At 44.7% G+C, this 27,397-nt stretch overlaps 1 protein-coding gene across 5 annotated transcripts in view; it reads right to left on the bottom strand.

Moving 5' to 3' along the window:
* TNS1 (tensin 1) overlaps positions 1–22,467 on the bottom strand; it is a 498,102-nt gene extending 475,635 nt beyond the window's left edge. For 2 of the 5 annotated variants that reach the window (XM_066575541.1, XM_066575542.1), the window contains exon 1: positions 22,231–22,467. In XM_066575541.1, coding sequence (XP_066431638.1) covers positions 22,231–22,341 — 111 coding nt within the window. In that variant the 5' untranslated portion in view covers positions 22,342–22,467. The remainder of the gene's footprint in view (positions 1–22,230) is intronic. The other 3 variants (XM_066575546.1, XM_066575550.1, XM_066575547.1) reach the window with 2 other exon arrangements.
* Between the last annotated feature and the right edge of the window lie 4,930 nt (positions 22,468–27,397).

Genomic DNA, 27,397 nt, shown 5'->3' with positions numbered 1-27,397 from the left:
ACAAAAATAAAAAAAATGTAATAAATATGAAACAATAACATTTTATGTCATTTTTGCAAAAAAAAAACAAACCCTCAAACAGCTACGTTAACAAAAAAACAAAGTTATGAATACGGCTACATGAAATAATTTTTTAGGCCGCTTTCATGCGAGTGTATTTTTGCTCAGCATTAGGGCGCATTCAGACGACCGTATATCGGCCGGGTATTCACGCCAGCCGATATACGGTGTCTCTCTCTGCCCCCTTTGAATGCACCCTTAGGTCTGAGTTGAGGGTACCATAATATGGAGCTAATGTAACTCTATAGGGCTAAACACACCGCCCTATTTTTTACTTCCATTTTTTGAAAACAGCATGATCTATTTTTTGCATATTTGCCTCCGTATTTGGATTCTTTTCTATTGGGCAAATTCTGATCAGTATTTGTCAAACACAAAATAATAAACATACGGGGGCAAATATGGATGAAACATTTATAATATGTGGATGTCATGTCCGTAATGCGGATCTGTAATATGGATGTGTTTTTATACACTTGGCTCAATGTGGCCTTAGGCCTCATGTCCACTAGGAAATTCGGGCCCGCGCGGATTCTCCATGCAGAATCCCGCAGCGGGTCCCTCCTTTCCCGCAGCGGGTCCCTCCTTTCCCGCAGACATGAAGCCTGAAAATTGATTTTACTTACCCGTCCGAACGCTGTGGGTTCCCGTCCGTCGCGGCTGGATCTTCTTTCCTTCTGCCCGGCAGATGTGCTCGGCACGATGACAGCGTGCCGCGCGCATGCGCCGTGCACTCTTTTCTTTTTTTTTTTTTTTTTTTTTTTCAAGTCCTGCTCTCCCGCGCTCCAACGGCACAACAGAAATTCAGCAGATCCGCAGATCCGGACGGCTTCCATAGGCTTCAATAGCAGCCTGCTGGAGTCGTCTGTGCGGGAAAGCTGCAGAAAATGGAGCATGAGCGATCCGTGAGGCAGGGAATGCATCCCTACGGGCGCGGATCACGCGTGCGGGACACCCGCGCGGATTTTGTAATTCTAATTGTCCAGTGGCCATGAGGCCTTAGTGTTCACAAGTACCAAAACATTAAAAAGTCAAAACGTATTTTGTATCGCCATACAAGTACCAACCTGTAGAATAAAATTGATGGTTTTATGTCACCGTTAACAGGAAAGGTGAAAATTGCAAAAAAGGGTGAAATTGCAGTATTTTTTGCATTCCCACCCCCCATTAAAAGTTAATCAAAGCTAATTTACATATTTTTGGAAATTCAAAGTGGTGCGACTGATAACTATAACTAGCCCCGCAGAAAACGAGCAATAGCGCCGCTACGTCACCAGAAAAATAATAAAGTTATGATGCTTGAAAAGTGACAAAAAAAAAAAAAGTGCTTGGTTATTAAAACTGTGCCGTATTAAGGTGCATTCACACGACCATATATCGGCTGGGTTTTCACGCCCAGCCGATATACGGCATCTCTCTCTGCAGGGGGAGGAGGCTGGAAGAGGCGGGAGCAGTGCTCTGAGCTCCCGCCCCCTCTCTGCCCCCTCTGCACCTCCCTGCACTAATTTCAATGACGAGAGGCGGGACGGGGGCGGAGATAATTCCCATAACTTAAAGGGGTTGTCCCGCGCCGAAACGGGTTGTTTTTTTTTCAATAGCCCCCCCGTTCGACGCGAGACAAACCCGATGCAGGGATAAAAAAAAAAAAACGGGTAGTACTTACCCGAATCTCCGCGCTCCGGTGACTTCTTACTTACCTTGTGAAGATGGCCGCCGGGATCTTCACCCTCGGTGGACCGCAGGTCTTCTGTGCGGTCCATTGCCGATTCCAGCCTCCTGATTGGCTGGAATCGGCACACGTGACTGGGAGGAGCTACGAGGAACCGCTCTCTGGCACGAGCGGCCCCATTCAGAAGACAGAAGACAGGACTGCGCAAGCGCGTCTAAATCGGGCGATTAGACGCTGAAGATTAGACGGCACCATGGAGACGGGGACGCTAGCAACGGAACAGGTAGGTGAATAACTTCTGTATGGCTAATAATTAATGCACGATGTACATTACAAAGTGCATTAATATGGCCATACAGAAGTGTATACCCCCACTTGCTTTCGCGGGACAACCCCTTTAACCCCACCCTGTCCCACCTCCTCTCATTGCAAATAGTGCAGAGGGGCGGAGAGGAGGCAGAGAGGGGGGTGGGAGCTCAGAGCACTGCTCCCGGCTCTTCCAGCCTCCTCCCCCTGCAGAGAGAGACGCCGTATATCGGCCGGCGTGAATGCCCAGCTGATATACAGTCGTCTGAATGCACCCTTAAAGCGCTAAAGGGGTTTTCCAGGACCAAACTATTGATCGGCAGGGGTCCGCTACTCAGGACTCCTGTTGATCAGCTCATTGAAAAGGCGATGACACCCAGGTGAGCACTGCGGCCTCTTCTCAGGTCTGTGACATCATGTTCATTGGTTACTTGGCCTGACCACAGTCTCATTCAAGTGAATGGAATTGAGCTGCAATACCAGGCACAGCCACTATACAATGTACAGTGCTGTGCCCGATATTGACTGAAGTGACAGCGGCACACACCTAATCGCAGCTGTCTCTTCAATCACCTCTTCATCAGCAAAGATCCTGAGTGGAAGAAGACGCTATAAAAAGGCATTATTTACTAAAACAGTCTTATGAAAGAGATGATCTTGAAGCACATGACACTTTCAGTTTTTTTCTGACTAATTTAAGCGAAAACTAGAATTGGTGGTCCAGGGCAATGAGAAGATTTTTCCTGTTATCCAGTTTCGAGGACCATCCACAGTACAATAACATAAAATATGTATATACACCTACATATACAAATCTCTATACGGAAAAGTTCTTTGGCTTTAGGTTCCACTTACTGGCACAGTGCGTTATTTTTCCACCTCCCATTGTGACTTCTTCCCATTTTTTCCTTTCCGAGGCTCTGATGAAGTGCGGTCCATTTGGCTTATGCTTTCTGTGACTACGCCCAAGGCCATGTACACAGATGTTCAGCTAATCTCCGTGTCTGCGACTGTTATGTGTGACTCACTTGTGGTTTCAGCTGGCACGCTCCTGTCAGAGGGAGGCAGCCTGCGATAAGACGGGCACCATGCCTGTGCTTAACCCTCTGCAGGCCGAGGCACTGATTTCTTGGTTTGTTCAGTAAATGCGTATCACAAAACTCCAAAACACAGACTTAGATCAATGTCGCAGGAACTTTAAAAGCCAATTTAGATGAAACTTGAACTGTTCCTTTAAACCCTAATTAGTATACATAAAAAGCTGAGTCACTGTGTACATACATTACATTATTTACCTTCTACTACTCTTCAGTTACATCCTGTATTATACTCCAGAGCTGCACTCACTATTCTGCTGGTGGAGTCACTGTGTACATACATTACTTATCCTGTACTGATCCTGAGTTACATCATGTATTATACCCCAGAGCTGTAATCACTATTCTGCTGGTGAAGTCACTGTGTCCATACATTACTTATCCTGTACTGATCCTGAGTTACATCATGTATTATACCCCAGAGCTGCACTCACTATTCTGCTGGTGGAGTCACTGTGTACATACATTACTTAAGGCCCATTTACACGGAGTGATGATCGCTCAGAAATCGCTTAAACGACAGTTTGAGTGACAGTTTTGAGCGATCATCTTTGCATAACTCTAAGTAGCTAACTAGCTACTTAGGAGTTATGCAGGTGGAGCGGAATACCCCCGCGATAGCTCTGACCACAATGCAGCTGTTTTGAATATGCAAACCGCTACTGCAGAGCTGCACTCACTATTCTGCTCACTCTATCACTGTGTACATACATCAGGTCTAGAATGTTACACAGGATGTAACTCAGGATCAGTACAGGATAAGTAATGTATGTACACAGTGACCCAACCAGCAGAATAGTGAATGCAGCTCTGGAGTATAATACAGGATATAACACAGTGTAGGATAAGTAATGTATGTACACAGTGACTCCACCAGCAGAATAGTGAGTGCAGCTCTGGAGTATAATACAGGACGTAACTCAGGATCAGTACAGGATAAGTAATGTATGTACACAGTGACTCCACCAGCAGAATAGTGAATGCAGCTCTGGAGTATAATACAGGATATAACAGTGTAGGATAAGTAATGTATGTACACAGTGACTCCGCCTGCAGAATAGTGAGTGCAGCTCTGGAGTATAATACAGGACGTAACTCAGGATCAGTACAGGATAAGTAATATATGTACACAGTGACTCCACCAGCTGAACAGTGAGTGCAGCTCTTGAGTATATTATAGGATGTAACTCAGGATCAGTACAGGATAAGTAACGAATGTACACAGTGACTCCACCAGCAGAATAGTGAGTGCAGCCGGGCACTCCGAGCAGAGAACAGCTGGATGCAGAAGACAAGCGGCCGCAATTGTTTTCTGCACCCCCCACTCGAAGCGCTCAACTGTATAACAGCCGGGCGCTCTAAGCAGAAAACAGCTGGATGCAGAAGACAAGTGGCCCCGCTTGTCTTCTGCATCTCCTGCTCGGAGCGCAAGGTGATCGCTCAACGTTTGAGTGATCATCTTGCCTCGTAATGCACACAACGACTATCACTCAAAATTCGCTCAAAAGACATCTTTTGAGCGATAATCCTTGTGTCTTAATGGGCCTTTAATGTATGTACACAGTGACTCCACCAGCAGAATAGTGAGTGCAGCTCTGGAGTAAAATACAGGATGTAACTCAGGATCAGTACAGGATAAGTAATGTATGTACACAGTGACTCCACCAGTATAATAGTGAGTGCAGCTCCGGAGTATAATACAGGATGTAATTTAGGATCAGTACAAGATAAGTAATGTATGTACACAGTGACTCCACCAGCAGAATAGGGAGTGCAGCTCTGGGATATAATACAGGATGTAACTCAGGATCAGTACAGGATAAGTAATGTATATAAACAGTGACTCCACCAGCAGAATAGTGAGTGCAGGTCTGGAGTATAATACAGGATATAACTCAGGATCAGTACAGGATAAGTAATGTATGTACACAGTGACTCCACCAACAGAATAGTGAATGCAGCTCTGGAGTATAATACAGGATGTAACTCAGGATCAGTGCAGGATAAGTAATGTATGTACACAGTGACTCCACCAGCAGAATAGTGAGTGCAGCTCCGGAGTACAATACAGGATGGAACTCAGGATCAGTACAGGATAAGTAATGTACACAGAGACTCCACCAGCAGAATAGTGAGTGCAGCTCCGGAGTATAATATACAATGTAACTTAGGATCAGTACAGGATATTTAGATGCATTTACAAAGCCACTCAGCTGTTTATGTAATTTATCCTGTTATCCATACTAGTTGCATTTTGCCATAATGAAAAATTTCATTCCCCTTGTAATCAGAGGAAGAACTGTCAATGTGACTGTCCATTGTAGCAGTGTTGCTCAGCAGAGGGCGATGTACTTGAGAAGGGGCTCTTATATTAGATCTTGAAATAACATAACTTTGCAGAGTCCCCATTACTGTATTTTCTACTGTCACATTATATAAGAAATCTCACTTTGAGGAAATTACTTCTTTCCAAGACCGATAAGACAATGATAGATGCCCGCCGCAGTAGAAGAGCCCTGCAGAATGGGGCAGCTAGACTACATATGTATCTTACAGAAGAACGGGTCTGTCTCTCAGCATATTCAGACACATGTTCATACAGATCTGCATGTTCTTTTCTGCCCATTAAGGCAGTGACAACAAAGACGGGAACGGCAGCAATGAGGCACCCCTATGGATAAGCTGCAATTCCTGGAAGCCAATGAGCCTTAAAACAACACAACAGAGAAGGTAGAGGAGGCAACCGTAAGGCGGGAGGCACAGCTTCCACTCCTCAAACCACTGCCAGACTCCTGCATAAAGGGGTAACTGTAAGCTGTAGAGATGAACGAGTATACTCGCTAAGGGCAATTGCTTGAGCGAGCATTGCCCTTAGCGAGTACCTGCCCGCTCGAGAGAAAAGGTTAGGGTGCCGGCGCGGGGCAGCGGTGAGTAGCGGCAATGAGCAGGGGTGAGCGGGGGGGGGGGGGGGGGGAGAGAGGGAGAGAGAGATCTCCCCTCCGTTCCTCCCCGCTCTTCCCCGCAGCTCCCTGCCCACCGCCGGCACCCGAACCTTTTCTCTCGAGCGGGCAGGTACTCGCTAAGGGCAATGCTAGCTCATCACTAGTAAGCTGGCATAAGAGGGTCCAATTCTAGTAATAAACTACATTATGGAATTGCTAGTTAGGCCATTCCCTATCACGTTCTGCAAAGTAGTTCATTTTCCTAGATTCACGGGAATGTGATTATGTTAATAGAGGGTCAGTACTAATAATGACTGCGGGGGTCCCAGTGGTCGAATTAGTACCAATCACATATTGACGGTTTATCCTAGTGAAAGCTATTAATCATGAGTCCTACAGGACAGCGTTTCTTGGCTCATTTCTTTGGAGAGCACAATCATCAGTTCATTCCAAGGAAAACTAGAAGACGTTGCCCACTCCTTCCAAAATCTGTCTTATTGTCTTTTTCCGCTTGAGTCGTTCAGTGAAGTGACTCAATTTTCCATATTATACAGGCAGCGATCAGAGGACGTATTCCAAGAAAATGACCGTTCCAGCGAAGCGGACGGTAACAAAACTGCAGACAAAAAACTATTTCGATAAAATGTTGCCAATTTTAAATTAAGTTTCCATTTTAAAAATTTCTGTACGGATTAATTTCAGAATGTATCTTTTTAGTCGTCAAAAGTCCAAAACCTGCATAGATATAAGGGCTCGTTCACACAGCCGTATGGTGTATATTGGTCCTTGAATATACGAGCGATTTTGTCCTGCATAGCACCGCGAGGCTGGGGGCATCATCGCAGGCCCCATTGAAAACAATGGGAGAACTCCGCGATCCTCCGCCGTGGCTGTGGGGGATTCCCACGGGGCTTTCACATGGATGGCAAGCGCAATATAGGGGCAGGATTCACGGTACCATATCGTGTTTGCCCGTGTGAGGTTAGCCTAAGAGTAAAATGATAAAATCCTTGCTACCTGTAGTCAGCACTAGGGGGAGCTCACCGAATACCAATGTATACAGCTCCCATTGACGTCCATAATAAATCAGAAATAAGCGCCCCCTTAGTGATGGCTGCAGGAAGCCAGAATTGTTATGGTATTAGGGGAGCCTGTCAGCTTGAACATGCAATCCAACCTGTTAGCATCATTGTTACCATGCGGTGGTTGCTGGTCCTCCCAGGGCGGCGATGTGCGTCCCCCCGGCTTGTTGTCCGTCTGCCGGGGGCGTGGGTGCCTGGCCGGCGTGGTGCTGGTGGCGAGCGGCGCCGTGCGTGCGCGCACCTGTGAGTGCAGCTGCCGTGTGCTAGCTCCCTTTTATTATCTTCTGTTGGGAGTTGTCTGTCTCCCTATCTCTGCCCCTGAGTGGAGGCTTTTGTTTAAAGGTTGGGCAGAGACTTGCAATCATTGCCAGTTATTGGTTTCCCTCAGTGTGCTAGCTAGTCTGCCTCTGTTGGTTTCCTACTTCTGTCAGGGTGTCAGCTAGACTTTGCTATTATCCGCCAGGTTTTTCCATCTGCCTCAGTTCTGCTTAGTATTGTTCATGTTGGTTATTTACATCTGCCTTTTCTGTCGGTATTCTACCCTTTCCATCCAGGTATGCCAGCGTCCCTTTTTCGGTCCCTAGTGAGAGTAGCCAGGAGTGCAGGCAAGTAGGCAGGGACAGGGGTTTTGGATGAAATCTAGGCCACCCAGGCTGGCGTATCAAGGGTAGAATACCGTAACAATCATGTTATACAGCAGAAGGAACTGAACAGGTTGATATATAGTTTTATGGGGAAAGATTCAGTATAACTTGTATTTTATTCATTTATCTCTGCTCGTTCTGAGCTGAAGAGTCCAATGGGCGGAGCTATCAGTGATTGACAGCTCTGTGTGAATGGCTGTACATTCTCTGTATTTTTTGACAACCACGTCTTATCCATTTCTTGGAGCGCTATCCATCTTTATCTTCTTTTTGAATGGCTGTACATACAGAGATAACTGTCAATCACTGATGGCACTACCCACTGGACCATTAAGCTCAGAAAGAACAGATGTATATTAATAAACTACAAGTTATGCTAAAACTATATCAATCTACTCGGCTCCTCCCACTCTATAACATGATGTCTGCAGAATGGACCCCTCCTTCAATGTGATAGGTTCCCTTTAACTCTAGGGCTACATTAACCCATTAAGGATGCAGTCTAGTTTGGTACTTAAAAGGGGTTGTCTACTTCTAGCTGTTTTGGTGCTGGAAGAAGACAGCTCCCTACATTATCCAGTGGCCCGGGCTGGTACTGCAAGCTGAGTTTTATTTACTTCAATAGGATTCAGCCTGCAGTACCAGCTTGGACCACTGCACAATGTAGGGAGCTGTCTGCTTCCGGCACCAAAACAGCTACCGGTAGAAGTAGGACAACCCCTTTAAAGATGCAATGATTCTTTGGAATTTTTATCTCTGCTCTATTGACATAGTCGTATGAGGGTTTGTTTGAGCAGCAGTTCGAATTGGTATCATTTAGGGGTATATATAATGTATTGTATAACTTTAATACTTTTTTTCTGGGTGGGGTGAAGGAACACATAGGCTTTGCCTTTTTTTCTTTACAGCATTGATCATGCAGCATAACTGACACACTACCTTTTTCTGCAGGTCGGTACGATTGCAGAAATACTAGAATATATAATGGTTTTTTCCGTGTTTTATTGTTAAAAAAATAAAACAAACATTTTTTTGCGTCGCTGCATTCAAAGACCCAGAAAGAACTCTGAGGATTTGTATTTTGCATATGAGCTGTAGTTTTTGTTGGTACTATTTTTGGGATAGATATGACTTTTTACCTAACTTTTAGGGCTTATTCACACAAGCGTATATCGCCCGGCGTTTTCACGGCCGGCCAATACACGCTACCATCTGATGCAGGGGCTCGGCGTATATGCAGTTGGGTGAGGGGAGACAGCTTAGCTCTGCTATGCCCTCCCCCCCCCCCTCCTTGCCAGCTCTCTGCAAGGGGAGGAGGCGGGAGCTAGTGCGCTGCTCCCACCCCCTCTCCGCCCCTTGCCACTGTTTTCAATGAGAGGTGTGGGGCAGGGCTTAGCTCTGCCCCCTCACATTGCAAACAGCAGGAGAGGGCGGAGAGGAGAAGGGAAGGGGGAGGGAGTTTAGCAGTCATGATGCTTAACTCCTTCCCACTTCCCTTCTCCTGCGGATGTCATTGGCTCCCATAGGAGTCTATGGTAGCGGCTGTAGTCCGGCCAGGAAGATAGTTCCAGGATTATCTTTCCTGCCCGGCGTAAAAGCGCCCGGCCAAGCGCTTTTACACTGCGGGGATGCGCTGGTGTGATATGATGCATTGGAATCCAATGCATCAGATGGTAGCATATATCGGCTGGCCATGAAACCGCTGTCCAATATACGCTCGTGTGAATAAGCCCTTATTGCGTATTTTTGGGAGGTGAAATGAATCAAGCATCTTGGCTCCGTTTTTTATTCTTTTTTATAATTTTTCATGTGTGATGTTTACTTCATTGTACAGTTCTTTACAGATGCAACGACTAAAAAAGTTTTTTAAAACTTTTGAGTAACTGCTGATTTTCTTCTATATTTTTTCCACCTTTCCTCATGTCCCTGGGACTTGAATCTGTGAAAAAAAAAAAAAACTGGCTGCAGTGCCAAGAGTTTAAAGCAACTGCAGGCAAAAAACAGCCCCACCCTGAAACCCCTCCAAGTGGAAATAAGTAGGGATCTCTGTGCTCACTTCTTCAGGTCTGTGGTGGAACTTTCACACGGGACGAAATAAGCCACACGACGCACCGCAAGCTGCGGCAAAGACCGCTACCTGTGGATTTTGATGCAGAATTAAAAGCCTACTGAAAACCCGCCTGCAATTCCGCATCAAAAATCGCAGTTAGACCTGCAGATTTCGGTGGGGAATTCCGCAGCTGCGGATTTGGCAGAGTCCTGCGGCGTGATTCCATCCTGTGTGAAAAAGTTCCTATATGATCATATACTGAAACTAGAGGGGCTGCAAAAGTTGTGATTGTACCCCTGTCAGGAGGTCGAGGAAGCCCCAAATTATGCGTCCCCTTAGGGCGGATTCAGACCGGCGTGACTTTCACCCCTTATACCGCCGTAATAAACACAACCGTATAACGGGACAAAACGAAACCGCTGATCTCTATGGGATTTCACCACCACTGAAAACATCACTAATGGGGAGAGAAACCATTAAAAATCATTAGTTTCATAATCTGCTGTTTTACCGACTATCACATCAGGCGAAACTCGCTTGAAAATCAAGTAATTTTCTTGCCGTGTGAAACCACCCTGATTTTCACACAGGTGAGCGCAATATGGGGCCGTGAATAACGACCCATATCACACTCACCATCCATATAAAAGCCCCAGAGATCTGAGGCCTCGGCTGTCACCGCCATGGCAGAGGATCTCAGAGTTCTCCAGTTGCCTTCAATGGCGCTGCGATGCGAGATCACGAAGCCAGATAGAACATACTGCGATTTATTTCCCGCATCGTATTGCGGTGCCATGCTGGAAAACATGGCTCAGGTGTGTGACCCTATTCAAGTGAATGGGGTTCATATTTGTGCTTCTCACACCGCACACATCTTGCACAATTTTCTTGTCCGTGTGAAGCCGGCCTAAAAGTTGTGATTTTCAGGCTGCAGAGTCCGCAGAGCAGCAGCTGAGGCGCTTTGTGTCCTCTGAGATACAGAAGGACAGCTCATGATTTAATTAGCAATCAGCAGTTCTCATGACCTGGCCATGGCCGAATCACAAATTAAATGACTGTCAGGATTTAGCGTGAAATTATTGACCTTGTACTTGGAGTATAGCGCACGAATTCCACAGCTGTCGCAGGAGAACCCCACCTATATAGGGCATCGCCTGCAGATAAACATCCTTTGTTACATTCCCAGGATGAAACCCCATCCTCCTGACCTAGTTCTGGATATATAACTCATGGCTCTCAGGGTGCGAGCAGACGAGCGCATAAACGGCGCGTTTTTGCGACCAAACGTATATACGTGACCATTTGAGGCAATGGTTTCGAATGTATTCGTTCACATGGGCGATTTTACGGCGCGTAAAAACGGCAATTCGAAAAAAAACGGAACATATGCGACCGAAATACGCGCCAACGCATATTCGATCGCCGAAAAGACCGTTTGCAAAGTAGGAACAAACGAAAATACGCTTTCTAGCTCTGGTTGTGATCGGTGAAAAACGATCGCTCGGGCGATTATACGTTGTGCTCGTGCGAACGTAAATACGCCTACGCTCGTCTGCTCGCACCCTCATACTGCATAGGATCGCCTGGACCGATACACTGTAACAAAACCTCAGCTGTGGCAACTATTAGGACACGGTGGGTTGACTATAATCAAGAATGTTCCTATTTACTGATCTTGAAAATGGTAAGGAGTTCAGATACAAGGTATAATAGAAAGTGGCAGCACTTTTCTATTTCAATTTCTCTTGACGACTGCGCCGGCCCTTTAAATTATTATGATTGATAGGTAAAATTGGCGGCTCCTTATTATATGGTCGGCACTTAATGTGGTCATACACTTCAGAGAAAAGTCACATGAAGTGGCTGATTTTGACAACCAAAATTAACTAAAACCAATGGTTTCTGATGGTTGTCTACCAAATATGAAATCCCTCTTGTTGGAAAATTTTGACCACCACCAAAATTGCACATTTATGGCATGGTCATCCAAAGCTGGACGATTATGCCATTTTGTGCAAGCTTGTAAAATAAAGAAATAGGACTTACATTATTAAGTGCCCCCCTCCTCGACTAGTGCAGAAGCCCTTGTCACCGTCTCATTGAATCTGGACGTAGCTGGTAGCTGTCAGATGCCATTTATTGTGCAGGCGATTGCTCAGTCAATCATAATGGTATGTGACTGCTACTAGCTTCTTGCGGGGTTTGGAGTGGTAGTGAACGGGGCTTCTGTGCTGTGGGGGGCACTACAGAGGAGGGTACGGCTTGGTTCTTATTTAGCACCATTTTGTAAAACCACTTCAATTGTTACTGTATTTTTGGGAGGTGAAGTGAATCAAGCATCTTGGCTCCGTTTTTTATTCTTTTTTATAATTTTTCATGTGTGATGTTTACTTCATTGTACAGTTCTTGCCAGTTTATGCCAATTAAGTACAGTTCTTGGGACAGTTTATGCCAATTAAGATGATCAATATCTTAAATGTATAGTCAGCTTTATTACATTAGTTGGCAGGCAGCTGTCTGGTCCTCATTTGCATAAGATGATACCTTCGAGACATCCAGTTGGAGCGAAGCCCCTCTGTAACACCACACGACTGTCCCGGATTTGGGCAGATGTCCCTCTGTCCTGGGAGAGCATGCCACTGTTCTGCCACTGTCCCACTGCCATCATCGGTCATCCCTCCCTCTAATTCCCATCATTAGCAGTGTAGGCAGCCGTGTGAGGACATTGACAGAACCTGACAGAGAGGCATATAACTAAGAGGGGCTGCTATTACTTAGTGGGGCCAGATCACAGGTACTATTTACTATGAGGGGTTACTGAGGGGCACTGGGGGTAGAGGCAGGATGGGAATAGCGTGTAGACAGATGGGAATAGCATGCATCATGGCATATGAGCCCAGAGAGAAGAAAAACAAAAGCAGAGGTCATCAATCAGAGAAGACGTCACCTGTGATCAGTAGAGGTAGAGATTTAAAAGTTTATATTTAAAGAGTAACTTCCTTTAAAAAAAAAAAAAAAAAACCCTTTGACATGTCAGGACAACATGTCAAAAGTTTTGATCAGTGTGGGTCCAGGTGCTGAGACCCCCACTGATCACTGAAATGAAGGGTCTGCAGCGTTCACCTGAGTGCCTCGGCTGTCGTTGCTGCCTGTCGGCTCCTCTCAGCTGCTGGAGACGGATGCATAGATGTCTATAAAATCTGAGTGTCCATCTTCAGCTGCCAAAAGGAGCCGACAGGCAATAATGATGGCCAAAGGTGCACATTATTCGGAAAAGTGCTTCTTCACAAATAGCTTTCTGAAACCATGTCTCCCAACCATCGTGAATTCAGTGGGATAGTGCCAGATTTTGGGGGCAGTCCTATTGTCCTGGGAGGCAGGAGACGTGTCCCTGTTGCACAGGTCGCCCGCTCACTTCTAGGTACTGCGATCATGTGATAGTAAAAACATGATGTCTGTAGCGATCACTTCATCATGCTACCCAGACATTAGCGAGGTACTTCAGTGATGGGGGCAGCAAAGGAAGTTCTTACATCCGCGTTGAGCGTTAACGCACCATGCCCAGCACAGATGCAAGGCATTTTAGGATTGGAGAGGAGAAAGAGAAGTTGGGACGTGCATACACGACTGGACACCAACAACAAACTTTCATAAACCAGACCTGCATACAAACACCCACAGGGAATACTGGGACATCACACCCTACACAATAACCAGAAGGCCAGATACTTACCAATCGTACTAAACAACCAGACAGATGGAAATATCTACAAGTAGGTATGAGGTATTGGTTTGTATTTTGGCTAAAACACATAAGCTCACAAGCTCATGTCAAGGGGCCTCATTGTCCTGTGAGTCCCTACACTACAAGACAACTGCAATAAAGGAGAGGGGGACCCTGCCTACAAACGTGATCATCTCGATAGGGATGTCCCCACACTGAAACCTAGTGGGTCAACTGTTTCACCCTAGATGGTAATGAGCAGGAGCACCATACAAGGGTAATACAACATAAAACACACTAAACAGGACCTCGTTCCCACCAAGTGCGGTCTACACCTTCATCCATACACGGAACAGGACCTCGTTCCCACCAAGTGCGGTCTACACCTTCATCCATACACGGAACAGGACCTCGTTCCCACCAAGTGCGGTCTACACCTTCATCCATACACGGAACAGGACCTCGTTCCCACCAAGTGCGGTCTACACCTTCATCCATACACGGAACAGGACCTCGTTCACACCAAGTGCGGTCTACACCTTCAGCCATACACTGAACAGGACCTCGTTCCCACCAAGTGCGGTCTACACCTTCATCCATACACGGAACAGGACCTCGTTCACACCAAGTGCGGTCTACACCTTCATCCATACACGGAACAGGACCTCGTTCACACCAAGTGCGGTCTACTCCTTCATCCATACACTGAACAGGACCTCGTTCACACCAAGTGCGGTCTACACCTTCATCCATACACGGAACAGGACCTCGTTCACACCAAGTGCGGTCTACTCCTTCATCCATACACTGAACAGGACCTCGTTCACACCAAGTGCGGTCTACACCTTCAGCCATACACTGAACAGGACCTCGTTCACACCAAGTGCGGTCTACACCTTCAGCCATACACTGAACAGGACCTCGTTCACACCAAGTGCGGGCTACACCTTCATCCATACACGGAACAGGACCTCGTTCACACCAAGTGCGGTCTACTCCTTCATCCATACACTGAACAGGACCTCGTTCACACCAAGTGCGGTCTACACCTTCAGCCATACACTGAACAGGACCTCGTTCACACCAAGTGCGGTCTACACCTTCAGCCATACACTGAACAGGACCTCGTTCACACCAAGTGCGGTCTACACCTTCAGCCATACACTGAACAGGACCTCGTTCACACCAAGTGCGGTCTACACCTTCAGCCATACACTGAACAGGACCTCGTTCACACCAAGTGCGGTCTACACCTTCAGCCATACACGGAACAGGACCTCGTTCACACCAAGTGTAATCTGCACCTTCAGCCATACACTGAACAGGACCTCGTTCACACCAAGTGCGGTCTACACCTTCAGCCATACACTGAACAGGACCTCATTCACACCAAGTGTAATCTGCACCTTCAGCCATACACTAAACAAGTCATTGTTCACACCTAAAGTCTGCTCACCTCACAGACAAAATGAAACCCCACTCAGAACCTCATGCATTCATAGATAAAGTAGGAGCTAGTTCAAGTGTCCACACACCGAGAAAGGGCAAAGAGCACCAGACACCAATCTAACGTAAAAGTAATATAATGTCAGATATCACCCACCTGACCACATACAGGACAACAGATGTCTGGAGGCCACATCTGATAAAATGGAAGGAAACAAGCAGTATGCATGGCACAAAACACCAAATGCTGAGAGGGAAAGGCTGGAGCAATCCACAGACCCAGCCAGCTCAATCATCTCACACCTGTGGAAGTGTGCTCCTGGTAACCTATAGGACTACAGGTCCCAGGAGCAACACGTCAGTTATTCAGGGTGGTTTTTAAAATGTTTTTTTTAACTGCAAAAAAGGGGTAATATTACCGAGGGGGACATGAGGGGCATTAGTACTATGTGGGACATTATTATTGAGGTGTCGTGTGGAGGTATTAGTACTGAGTGGGGGCATTATTACTAAGCATGGCATGTGGGGGCATTATTACTGAGTGGGGGGGGGGGGGGGGGGAATGTGGTGCATTAGTACTATGTGGGGATTTTATTACTGATGGGGCCATGTGAGAGTGAATACTGAGTGGGGGCATGCAAGGAAATTATTATTGATGAGGAGCATGCAGGAGAATTACTAAGTGGGGGCATTATTACCATGAGTTGGCATCATTACTGAGGGACCATATGGGGGTATTACTACTAAGCAGGGGCCTTATTACTAAGCATAGACATGTGGGGCATTATTACTGAGGGGAATATATGGGGCATTATTACTATGTGGGGCATTATTACTGAGCGGGGAGCATGTGGGGACTTTACTACCAAGGGAAGGCATGACATGCTATTATAACTAAGGGGAATATGTGTGGGGACTATTAGTGTGAGGGGACACAAAGGGCGTTACTTTGCAGAATAGGGCATGACTTGTAAAATAAGTTAGCTGCGGGGCAAGCAGTGTCGCTCCTTTCATTGTTCAGCAGGTAGGAGGTGAGATTACTGCTTGTCACTAACTTTCCCATGAACTTTAGGAAACCACTGATTGAAATTTGAAACAGCATGACAGCAAAGGGCGACTTCTACACCTTCAACAATTTGCATTGTCTCTAATTCTTTTTAAAACTGCAAGTCTCAGCAGGCTCCATCCCTGTCTGCTGGTACTTGTAGTACCACAGGAGCTTCAGACATGAAGGTTGCCAACCACTGGTCTGAATAAACAATAAGAAACAAAAGCGGCGTCCGTCTCTGTCTCAACCTGCCCAAAAGCTTCGTCTGACAGCAATAATCCGACTAAGGAGAAGACTAAACACAAATAAATGTATGACATCGATGGAGGTTCTAGTAAATAAATAAATGAATCAAAATCACATTAAAATGGTGCTAGCGCCAAAAGCTTAAAGCGCGTACGTCCGGATAAGATTTCCAATGGCTCATCAGATTTATGTATAGGATAAAGTGTAATTATCCCTAATCTTTCTCATATACTTTGTGTTTCAATTACTTACTATTTTAATTATCTCTGCTTGCTGTCAGTGAGTGTTTGATACAATTGTGTCCAGTGTAGACAATCCTCTGTGAGCTAACAGTGTGGAATCCAGAAAATCAGACAGGCACCACGGCCTCTTCTCTGCATACCACAGTGCCGTACATTTTATAGTGGCTGTGCACGGTATAGCAGCTCAATTTCATTTACTTGAGTAAAATGAAAGGCTATGTCACGAGTGAATGTGATAGCCTCAAAAGAGACTGCGCCACTCACCCAAGTGCCAGCGCCCCTGGTCAGCAGCCCTCCACCGATCTGCTATTCCTAAGGATAGGACGTCAATATCCAAGTCCAGCAAAATCTCATTAGTCATTGCACAGATTTTTTTTATGTTTTTCAATTTTTTACATATTAAAGATCTCAGCTTGCTGTCATTGAATTGGAACATTCTTGTTTCAATCCAAATGCTGAGAAACTGTACAAAACTAATTCTTCTCACCACTGAGGGCTTGCTTTAATTGTTTCGAGTGCAGACAATCCTCAGAGATATAAATAGGGTCCACCCCAGATTGATACATTGTAGCAAAACTATTTAACTAAAAGCTTGTCTAGACTACTTAGGCCTAATGCCTACAGTCAGATTTCTGCAGCGTTTCACGCAGCGGAAATCTGTGGCATCATCCTCCGCAGCTATTAGGTTCTATTGAAGCTAATAGCTTTCTGCCTTTCAATGTTCACGCTGCGGAATTCTACCGCGGAATTCCGCAGCGTGAAAGAAATCGCGGCATGTTCTAATTGCCACGAAAAAAATGCACGGCGTTGTAGTCAATGAAAGCCGTCCGTGACACGATACTTCCAATCATTGGAAGTATACTTGTAGTCAGTGGAAGCTGTCGATCGCGCTGTGAGCACAGCGGAAGTATCGCGTGATTACGCGTCATCGCCCACCACCGGTGCGTCATGCGCTACACTGCACATGCACGCCGGCTAGCCGGACAGGACTCGCGTGGCGGATCCTGAGAGGTGAGTATGGGGTCTTTGTGGGGCGCTGTGTCGGACTCTGCTGCGATATTCCGCTGTCGGAGCCCGCCATGGGCAGGAGGCCTTACCATGCAGATTTTAAACCTTGAAATACAGGAGCTAAAATCCACGGCAGAAACTCAAAATCCATATGATTGAGAGCGGTTTCACACGGCCATATATGCAACTAGGCTCGCCACTACGAAGTATAGTTGCACATGAATGGCTTCTTTCTCCCTTCTTGGGCTGTTCACACTCCTCGCCATAGAGCAGGAGTCTGAAAAAAAACTGGGCAGATAGGGCAAGTCTGATCTTCTCTCGTCCGTACTATTAGCAGGCGAAAATCCCGCTAGTGAAAATGAAGCCTTTTAAATCAATGATTCCATTTTGTCCTGTCATAACGAGACACAAACTTGCCCATGTGCTTAAGCCTTCAGGTGCGAATTTTGGCACTGGGGTTTTCCAGCGTATTTGCTTCAGGTTTTCCGCTGCAGAACGCCCGAAACTGTGTGAAACCACCCTTAATAGGTCTCTACAGGTTTTCAGCCTTTGGATGTGCACAATAATCTCACTCACTGACAGCAAGCAGAGATCTTGAGACTGCGAATAAATTAAAGCATACCTGAATTTTCAAATGATTTTCATAAACAGCCTTACTGGTCGCTGCGTTGTTGCAGTTTGAGCCCGTTGAGCATCTGAATGTTCACCCTTTGGTCGCATGTAGTAACTAGCAATGTTCCCATGTCCCTGTTACTAGAGAAGCTAAATGCCTAAGGACAGGCAGTGGATTGTAAAGGTGCTGGATGGGAGACCCCTAGTGGCAGGCACTTCAAATTTGATTTTCAGTGGTAAAAAAAATCAGTTAATGGAAGTATATTACATGATTGATAAATGATAATACATACAGGCTATGGGATGAGCAGAAGTTGTATGACAAGCTAACCCTTTCCAATCCACTGTCTGACGTCTAAAGACATTTTGATTGAAGGCTATACAGCTTCCAATGTCAGAAGACGTCCGGCAGGGTATTCTTACTGTATATTACTGACCACTCTGTCAGGGGGATCTGTATAAGGATTAGCCCCACGGTGATGAGAGATGAGCGAGCGTACTCGGCCACGCCCCTTTTTGCCCGAGCACCGCGATTTTCGAGTACTTCCGTACTCGGGTGAAAAGATTTGGCGGGCGCCGTGGGTGAGTGGGGGGTTGCAGCGGGGAGTGGGGGTGAGAGGGAGAGAGAGAGGGCTCCCCCCTGTTCCCCGCTGCTAGCCCCGCGCCGCCACGCCTCCCCCCGTCGCCCCCCGAATCTTTAGACCCGAGTACTGAAGTACTCGAAAATCGTGGCGCTCGATCGAGTAATTACTCGAAACAAGTATACTCGCTCATCTCTAACGGTGATCAATGGAGGCAAATCCTCAGGTTTTTGCTGCAGAATTCGCTGTAAATAGGTGATATCACATTTACACCCCCCCCCCTCCCCCCTGTGTCACAGATTGAAATCCAAGTGAAAATTTTCTAATGCATGTGAAAATGGTTATGGTAACCCCATCACTTGCATTGGGGCAGCTTCATACGACCGTATTTGCGCACGTTTTTGCACATGCCAAATTTGCTTGCACATTACGCAGACAATAGAACTGATTGATCTCAATGGGTTCTTTCTCATGAACGTTTTTTTGGCGAGCATTTCGTGCACATGCAAAAAAATAGAATCTGCTGTATTTCCTGTATATTTGCACACCAAGGGCCACACAGACGTCTGTAGGTGGTGCTACTCAATATGCGCGCAAATGTGCAACCCGCTGCACAATTCTGTGGAAAAAAGAACACATCTGGACCTTATAAGGCTTAGTAACCTTTTACATCACGGAAGGGGCGTGTCGCACACATGTGAACTGGCCCTGCGTGCGCAAAAAGACCCATTCACTGGGCAAATAGGTTGCTCTAAAACCTGCAAAATTGTGCATAGGGTCATCTGACACCCCCTTAGAGGGGATTGTCGTCTAATATGACACTAATTTTGGTCCACAATGTGTGAACTTACCCTTCTTCCAGGCTAACAAGCAAAGGTATCATTTAAATAGTCGCACAGGAAAGTTCTTGAAGCGTACGTACAGCAGGAGTTTGATGCTTTTAGGGATTAAACACATGATCGTGTTTTTTTAGCCTTGTACAGCCATAATAATCACAGCCGTATAAGGCCGGCTTCACACGGGCCAGAAAAATCTTGCAAGATTTGTGCGTTGCAAGACGCACAAATATAAACCCCAATCGAAAACTAAACCAGCGATCTGTATGGGAGTTCAGCAGTTTAGTTTTCACTGTGGGATCTCTCAGCTGTGAATACCACGGCTGAAAAAATATAGGACCTGCCTTATCTCCCCGCTTGAAGTGAGCACATGGCAGCCGCTATCTCTATGCCTCTTTTTCTAACTCCTGCGCTCTTGAACTTGAACTGCCGACAAGGAAGAGAAAATTTCCCTCCTTCAGACGCAATCGCGCTCCGTACTGCTGAGTGTATTTGCGCATACAGCACTGTGTTTTCAGCCTAACGCTTAGTAGTTCGCCGAGATGTCATTCAAAGACACGATCTCCATGCAAATTCATTCTCAGGTCGCTCACATACGAACAACTATGACTTTACATCAGATGAGTTTTGCTCAATCGGCGACTATTTTTTTGGTAAGCTGCAATAAAAAGACTTACCACTCGTCACCCGGTCGGCGGCCATGTTTACACTGAATGACTGTCATTTGAATTCACTCTTTTGAGCGATAATTCAGTCGCTAGTCGTCTTGTATGAAGGAACCTTATTGGTGTCACATCAGTAGTGGAGACAATGACTGATACATTGTTACAAGTTGACAGTTGTGACCTTCTATAGTCTTTACCAACAACCCCCATCATTTCCCAAACATTTAATATGTCCAAAGAAGAGTGAAATATCACTTAGGCCATATTCACACGAATGCATTATCGCAGCTATTATGCCGCAATAAAATGTCAGCCGAAAATCACGACCACCTGAACCATCGGACTCCAATGCATTCGTTCAGACTGGCAATTTTCTGGTGCGCAAATTCGGCTGGCCAGAAAAGATAGCACATACACTCCGGATTTCAGACGGCTGCTTTTATGCGCGGCCAGAAAAGATAGGTTTTGCCCTATCGTTTGGCCGCGATCACCCAACAGCTCCCATAGAAGCCTATGGGAGCTGCTGGCAATGGGAGGGGTGGGACTTTAGCAGCGGCTCGGGCTGCTAAACTGTTTCCCACCTCCTTCCCTCTCCCTTTGCCGGCAGCTCCCATAGGCTTCTATTGCCATAATCAGCCGGCAAAGGGAAAGGAAGAGAGTTGCAATGGAAGCTCTGAGCAAAACCTGAAAGGGGTTGTTCCTAAGTTATAAACGTATCCCCTAAAACTTTATAATCAATGTGGGTCCGACTGCTGGGACTCCCATGATCTGGAGAATGGGGGTCCTGATGGTCCTCACATGAATGAAGCAGCGGTCACACATGGGCGCCCCCGCTACGTTTCTTTCAATGGGAGCGCTGGAAATTGCAGCATACAGGAGCTTGGTAATCTGCAGTGCTGTAAATGAAATGAATGGGGCGAGGTCGTGCATGCGTGACTGCCGCTTCATTCATCGGGACCCCCATACTCAAGATCAGTGAGGGTCACAGCGGTTGGACCCATCGATTAATGAAGTTATCCCCTATTCTTTGGGTAGGGAATAACTTTATAATTTGGCACGATCCCTTTAAAGGGTTTGCATGAGAATCACAAATTATTCCCTATAAATTGCGGACGGGTGGGGTCTCATCACTGCGACACCTGCCGATCTTGAGAATGGGGATCCTGGGTAACACCATCCTTTGCATTGTGGGTCCGCGCAGTAAGGAGGAGACAGAATGGAGCGCTGGTGCTCCATTCACTTTCAATGGGACTGCGGAGATACCCAAGCAGCAAGCGCTCAGGTGTTTCCGTCACCCCCATTGAAATGAATTGGGTGGCAACAGCGCATGTGCGGCAAGCGCTCCATTTCTTCTGACGTCTCTCCGTCGGGGGAGAAGTAACCCCAAAGTGCCTGGTAGAGGCAGACAGGAGACCCCCATTCTCGCAATCAGTGGTGAGACCCCACTGATCAGCAAGCTATCCCTTATCCTGTGGCTAGAAGATAACTTTAGAACTTGGCACAACCCCTTTAAATAACTTTGCAGGTAAACTTGTTCAGTTTTAGTAATCAGAAAGAGTTAGACATCAGATTCAATATCCTTAAATCTCCATATTTAGCAGAGCTGAGTTTGTAATTTGTAACAACTCAATGAGATATTAGGACGTTATTTGTAGTTTTACATGGGACGGCAGGTGAATGAATCTTCAGTATCTTAACTAAGTCATGTCAGAAAAAAGCTAAACTTGTATCTGCAGTAGACTTGAGCTACTCACATGTAGTAGTACTGAACTTGTCCTTGGGCATAATTCTTGAAGATATCCCAATTTTATCTCGCACCACCGTACCTCTACCACATTACAAAAATGATGACCACCAACAACGCAGCCCCAAAGAGTTAAATCCCCAATTCAGCTCTGCTATGTCTCTAATGAGCAAACAATATAGACCAACCGGTTCTCCTCTACCGTCAGACTCTTATGTTTCGTATTACCTTAGGAAGAAGTTTCGCCTTCTCCTCCATGCTTGTGTGCTCATGTTTGGGGTCTGCAGACATGTATAGGGGGTCTTCTTCACAGCAGATGAAGCTCACGGTGCATCCCATGCAGGCAGCCTGCTCTGGTGGGCTTACCTGTCCCACTCCCCCTCAGCGGTGATAAAGCTCCAGGTGAGGGGTTCACAGGCCGGGGTGCAGCGAGCATAGGGGGCTCCCCATTGCTCCAGGCTGGCTGCTCTTGGGATAGGAGGGGAATGTTGCTCTGAGAGTTGCTTGTTTTCCTCTCTTCTCCCTCTCCGCTCCTCCTCCCTCTCTCCCTTCAGGAAGTCATAGGGGCTTGGAGATGTTCACAGACCTGACATTGCAGTCACACACCTCTCTCCCACACACCTCCCGCTGCTACGGTGCAGCTTGGGGCTATGGTTCCTTCCCAGGACCTAGGGAAGATTTTGCATTCACCTGCTGGATGCACCCTCTATATAATATAGTCACCCCTGCATCAACCCTTCATGTCCCGCTGTACTCCCTCTTCTTCTCACCCCCTGCTGTATAATGTGGGGGTCAATCATACTGGTCGCCTGCCCCACATACTTGACAACTAACATTTTAAAGATTGTTTGAACCAGAAGTAGGTACAGACCGCAGGGCATGCATGTTCCTACTCCATGTAACCACCTTTGGGCACCTGTTACAGTATTTATCCTTCAATGTCGACTGCTTATTAGTTCTGCTTCAGAAAGACATGAATATGGCGCACTAGCATTTTCAGGGAATCCTGTTCTTCTTCTCCTCCTTTTCCTTCTTCTTAAATCTTTTCTCTATATAAATAAAGGTGATTATTATGAAGAAGGAACCCAGACAAAAGCAGGGAGAAAGCAAAAACTCCATGCAGATATTGTCCTTGGTCAAATGTAAAACTAGGGCCCCAGCGCTGCATGGCAACAAACTTAGCTACTGAGCCACCAAGGGTCTTCCTTCTTCCTCCTCAAAGAGAAGCAGCAGCATGGTGGCTCAGTGGTTAGCAATGTTAATTTGCAGTGCTGGGGTCTTAGATTCAAATCTGACTAATGACAATATCTGCATGGAATTTGAAAATTCCATGCAGATGTTGTTCTTGATCAGATTTGACCCTAGGACTCCAGCACTGCAAGGCAACAATGCTAACCACTGAGCCACCATGCTTCTTCCTTCTGCTTCTCTCTTCCTTAAAAAGGAGGTGGAAACAGAAGAAGCATGGTGGTTCAGTGGTAAACACGGTTGCCTTACAGTGCTGGAGTCCGGGGGTTAAATCTGACCAAAGAAAATGTCTGTATAGAGTTTGTATGCTCCTAATACATAAACTACATTTTGCTTTCCAATAAACGCTATAAAAGTGAACAAAAAAATTGTGGTGGCCAAAAAAATAGAGCTCATCACACAAGAAGCAAGCACCACAAAGCCACGTTGAGGGATAAATAAAAAGGTTCTGGGTCTTTTAATGCGGCAATGCCAAAAATAGATTATTTTCCAAGAAGTTTTTATTGTGTAAGTGAAAAAATTAAAAGAAAAGTAAAAAAAAAAAGCTATTATGTCATTTGTACCACATGGCGAACACCTTCAGAGCAAAAAGCTAGAAGAGGGAAAATTTTGAAAAGAGCTTTCCAGGCAGCGCCCACCGGGATACACTATATTCGAGTGGCAGCGCTATTGCGACCCCTGTGTAGTGGGTGGTGCTCATAATTGCAGGCGCAGCTCTCATTGAAATCAATGGAAACTGTGCTTATAATAATTGCAGGCTGAGGTCTCATTGATTTTAATGAGAGCTGCACCTGCAATTACGAACACTGACCACTGCACAGGGGTCGGAGCAGCGCTTCCACTCCAACCCCAGTGTATCCAGAGGGCGCTGTCTGGAAAATCCCTTTAATGCTAGTTGAGTGATTCCCAGCCTGGTAGATGTGGCACCCCAGCTGGGAATCAGAGAATGAGGTATTATTCCCCTCAGCCTGTGAATGATGCTCTGGCAAAAACATTATGCTTCCCTCCATGACAATTCGCTTAGGAAAAATGATGAGAAACGTAAAGTGAACACAAATGTGTTGTCTGACATCAGTCTGTGCCTCTGAGGCCTTGGCTATTACCATTTTAGGATATGATCATTTTTGTCCCTAATTGAAAAATTCTATCCCACAACACAGACTCCGATCCCCCATCAGTCTCCCCTGAGATTCACGCCCAGCAAGGTTACATTCTGTAGCTTCTAATTATAACAGAAAACAATAGAAACCACTCCAACTGTAAGAAGATGTATCAGAGTTAGTGAAAGTTGCAATAAGTATCACAATTCTCACACTAAGTTATCCTTATATAAAACATATAGAGTTGTATTATAGCAGTTATATTCTTGTACATAGGGGGCAGTATTATAGGAGTTATATTCTTGTACATAGGGGGCAGTATTATAGTAGTTATATTCTTGTACATGGGGGGCAGTATTATAGTAGTTATATTCTTGTATATAGGAGGCTGTATTATAGTAATTATATTCTTGTACATAGGGGGCAGTATTATAGTAGTTATATTCTTGTATATGGGAGGCAGTATTATAGCAGTTATATTCTTGTACATAGGGGGCAGTATTATAGGAGTTATATTCTTGTACATAGCAGGCAGTATTATAGGAGTTATATTCTTGTACATAGGGGGCAGTATTATAGGAGTTATATTCTTGTACATAGCAGGCAGTATTATAGGAGTTATATTCTTGTACATAGGGGGCAGTATTATAGTAGTTATATTCTTGTACATGGGGGTCAGTATTATAGTAGTTATATTCTTGTATATAGGAGGCTGTATTATAGTAATTATATTCTTGTACATAGGGGGCAGTATTATAGTAGTTATATTCTTGTATATGGGAGGCAGTATTATAGCAGTTATATTCTTGTACATAGGGGGCAGTATTATAGGAGTTATATTCTTGTACATAGCAGGCAGTATTATAGGAGTTATATTCTTGTACATAGGGGGCAGTATTATAGGAGTTATATTCTTGTACATAGCAGGCAGCATTATAGGAGTTATATTCTTGTACATAGGGGGCAGTATTATAGGAGTTATATTCTTGTACATAGGGAGCAGTATTATAGTAGTTATATTCTTGTACATAGGGGGCAGTATTATAGTAGTTATATTCTTGTATATGGGAGGCAGTATTATAGCAGTTATATTCTTGTACATAGGGGGCAGTATTATAGGAGTTATATTCTTGTACATAGGAGGCAGTATTATAGGAGTTATATTCTTGTACATAGGGGGCAGTATTATAGGAGTTATATTCTTGTACATAGGGAGCAGTATTATAGGAGTTATATTCTTGTACATAGGGAGCAGTATTATAGGAGTTATATTCTTGTACATAGGGGGCAGTATTATAGTAGTTATATTCTTGTACATAGGGAGCAATAATATAGTAGTTATATTCTTGTACATAGGGAGCAGTATTATAGGAGTTATATTCTTGTACATAGGGAGCAGTTTTATAGTAGTTATATTCTTGTACATAGGGAGCAGTATTATAGTAGTTATATTCTTGTACATAGGGGGCAGTATTATAGTAGTAATATTCTTGTACATAGGGGGTAGTATTATAGTAGTTATATTCTTGTACATAGGAGGCAGTATTATAGTAGTTATATTCTTCTACATAGAGCACAGTATTATAGTAGATATATTCTTGTACATAGGAGGCAGTATTATAGTAGATATAATCTTGTACATAGGGAGCAGTATTATAGTAGTTATATTCTTGTACATAGGGGCAGTATTATAGTGCTTATGTTCTTGTACACAGGGGGCAGTATTGTAGTAGTTATATTCTTTTACACAGGAGGCAATATTAGAGTAGTTATATTCTTGTACATAGGAGGCAGTATTATAGTAGTTATATTCTTGTACATAGGAGCAGTATTATAGGAGTTATATCCCTGTACATAGGAGCAGTATTATAGGAGTTATATCCCTGTACATAGGAGCAGTATTATAGCAGTTCTATTCTTGTACATAGGAGCAGTATTATAGTAGTTATATTCTAATACATAGGAGGCAGTATTATAGTAGGTATATCCTTGTACATAGGAGTAGTATTATAGTTGTTATATGTTTGTACATAGGGGGCAGGATTATAGTAGTTATATTCTTGTACATGGGAGGCAGTATTAGAGTAGTTATATTCTTGTACATAGGGGGCAGTATTATAGTAGTTATATTCTTGTACATAGGGAGCAGTATTATAGTAGTTATATTCTTGTACATAGGGGGCAGTATTATAGTAGTTATATTCTTGTATATGGGAGGCAGTATTATAGCAGTTATATTCTTGTACATAGGGGGCAGTATTATAGGAGTTATATTCTTGTACATAGGAGGCAGTATTATAGGAGTTATATTCTTGTACATAGGGGGCAGTATTATAGGAGTTATATTCTTGTACATAGGGAGCAGTATTATAGGAGTTATATTCTTGTACATAGGGAGCAGTATTATAGTAGTTATATTCTTGTACATAGGGGGCAGTATTATAGTAGTTATATTCTTGTACATAGGGAGCAATAATATAGTAGTTATATTCTTGTACATAGGGAGCAGTATTATAGGAGTTATATTCTTGTACATAGGGAGCAGTATTATAGTAGTTATATTCTTGTACATAGGAGGCAGTATTATAGTAGTTATATTCTTGTACATTGGAGGCAGTATTATAGCAGTTATATTCTTCTACATAGAGCACAGTATTATAGTAGATATATTCTTGTACATAGGAGGCAGTATTATAGTAGATATAGTCTTGTACATAGGGAGCAGTATTATAGTAGTTATATTCTTGTACATAGGGGCAGTATTATAGTGCTTATATTCTTGTACACAGGGGGCAGTATTGTAGTAGTTATATTCTTTTACACAGGAGGCAATATTAGAGTAGTTATATTCTTGTACATAGGAGGCAGTATTATAGTAGTTATATTCTTGTACATAGGAGCAGTATTATAGGAGTTATATCCCTGTACATAGGAGCAGTATTATAGGAGTTATATCCCTGTACATAGGAGCAGTATTATAGCAGTTCTATTCTTGTACATAGGAGCAGTATTATAGTAGTTATATTCTAATACATAGGAGGCAGTAT

This window comes from Eleutherodactylus coqui, chromosome 8, assembly GCF_035609145.1.
Source record: "Eleutherodactylus coqui strain aEleCoq1 chromosome 8, aEleCoq1.hap1, whole genome shotgun sequence".
Taxonomy (NCBI): Eukaryota; Metazoa; Chordata; class Amphibia; order Anura; family Eleutherodactylidae; genus Eleutherodactylus; species Eleutherodactylus coqui.
Note: the sequence above shows the minus strand (reverse complement) of the source record. Positions and strands in the feature narration are given on the sequence as shown.